Source organism: Mytilus edulis, chromosome 14 (genome assembly GCF_963676685.1).
Source record: "Mytilus edulis chromosome 14, xbMytEdul2.2, whole genome shotgun sequence".
NCBI lineage: Eukaryota > Metazoa > Mollusca > Bivalvia > Mytilida > Mytilidae > Mytilus > Mytilus edulis.
In genome coordinates, this window is record NC_092357.1 from 20,954,415 (window position 1) to 20,956,289 (window position 1,875).

The window sequence follows — 1,875 nt, forward strand, 5'->3', positions numbered from 1 at the left end:
TAGCACACTTAAACTTTATTTTTCTTCAAACAACAAACCATTTCATATATATTCATATTTCAATTGTCATTCAAACATCCATCTGCATCAAATTACTCCTAGTAAATCACACAATTTTCTCAATATAACAAAACACCGTATCGGGACTCCATCCCACTAAAAATCAAAATCAACAACAATCTACAAAACACAATAAATACATTATTATTACAATATATCTTGTCACATCATTACTGTCTAACTTAAATCTATCAAAATGGGTGGGGTGGGTGGGGGATGTGTATAACGAAACGGAAGGTATGCTACTCTGTAAAGGCAGAACTTCGAATAACTGGTTATAAAAATATCTTATATTTATAATGAGATTCTGCACGAGAATCACGATCCTACCCTCGTACAAACGGGTAGAATACCTGCATTGCGACATACAATAGCCAATCAAATCATACAATAACAAACCAGGTATGCAACCATGTGCTCATCAACACGTGTTGAACATAAACAAACACAAACAAGTCATGTGCTTCCGATACTATTAATAAATATATTTATGTTCTAATTCGCCAAGCTTAACCGAACATAAATTATTTTGTCAATAAAACTCAACACATGTATACAATAGGAATGAGCTCTCCTTGTGAGTAGCACACTTTCGAAATGACAAAGTAGATAAGAAAAAACTGGTATGAAAATTACAAGCCAAGATTCTTAGTAACGAGTAGTTTTTCAGAAATATTTTCACGCACATATCCGTCTTTTGCTGTATCTGAAGACCATCTACCGTGTTTCTTAAATATTCTATCTTGAATACCAGCAGCAGCCGCAGCTGTTGCTCCACCTGCTCTTAAACTATGCAAACCAAATTTTGATTTGTCTAATCCCAAAGATTCTAAAGCCTCTAACAGTACTTCTCTGGCTCTTGTATAAGACAAAGGCGCATGACCCCTTAGCACGTACGTGTTAGTCTTTTTACGATATAAAACTGATCTAAATATGAATTCTACAGAATCGTGTTTAATGTTCGCTTGGTTCAAGTATGTCTCTAACATTTGGACTGGACAGGTAACCGAATATGTTTTGGAAATAAAAACATGAGTTCCTGCTCTTTGTTGGTCCGTTTTGCTTTTTTCGATGAATAAAGACATATATAATGAATGAAATGAAACATCTGACCTTTTTAAATTAACTAATTCTGAAAATCTTAAAAATCCGGCATAGCTAACGAGACACATACATGCTATTCTTCTATGATTTAAAGTACTATTTGTATTGCCGTATTTCAAAACCAGTTGATTAAGAATATGAGGAGTTATTGGTTCCTTCTTGTTTACAATGTGATGACCGATTGACCTTTGTGTACCTTCTTTTACGGAAGTACAAAGAAAAGAATCACAAGGATTTACATATCCAGCTAATTTGTGTGTCCATTGAATGGCATAATATGCTTCATCTATCTTTGCAGAAGAATTATAATTTTTTCGTAAGTGAATCAAATATAATGAGACATTGTAATCTGATGCCGGTAAAGGCTTTATATTAAATAAATTACACCATTTACACAAGCTATTAAATGCATACCTGTATTTCTTTCTAGTATTATCAGCTCTAGAATTTAAACAATAATCTGGAAGACATTTTGCAAGATTGCTAAGAGCTTCATTCTGTGGTATTTTATCCTTAGACCAACGACCAGTACTAAAAACATCTGCAAAACGTATAAATAAAATAAACAAATAATAATATTATAAAATTTTTTTTTTTTTTTTTTTTTTTTATATATCTCATATACATCGTACTATTCACTAGACCTTGCTATATCAACATATATAGCCGTGTCATACATCTTACTACATGTATTCTTGCTATATCAACATA

The 1,875-nt window shown here is 32.3% G+C and overlaps 1 protein-coding gene across 1 annotated transcript; it reads right to left on the reverse strand.

The window, feature by feature from the left end:
- Nucleotides 1-224: 224 nt before the first annotated feature.
- LOC139503813 (uncharacterized) lies at nt 225-1,553 on the reverse strand. Its single transcript, XM_071293745.1, has one exon. It carries the CDS (start codon nt 1,230-1,232, stop codon nt 693-695), a length of 540 nt encoding a protein of 179 aa, XP_071149846.1. The 5' UTR covers nt 1,233-1,553; the 3' UTR covers nt 225-692.
- Nucleotides 1,554-1,875: the final 322 nt, after the last annotated feature.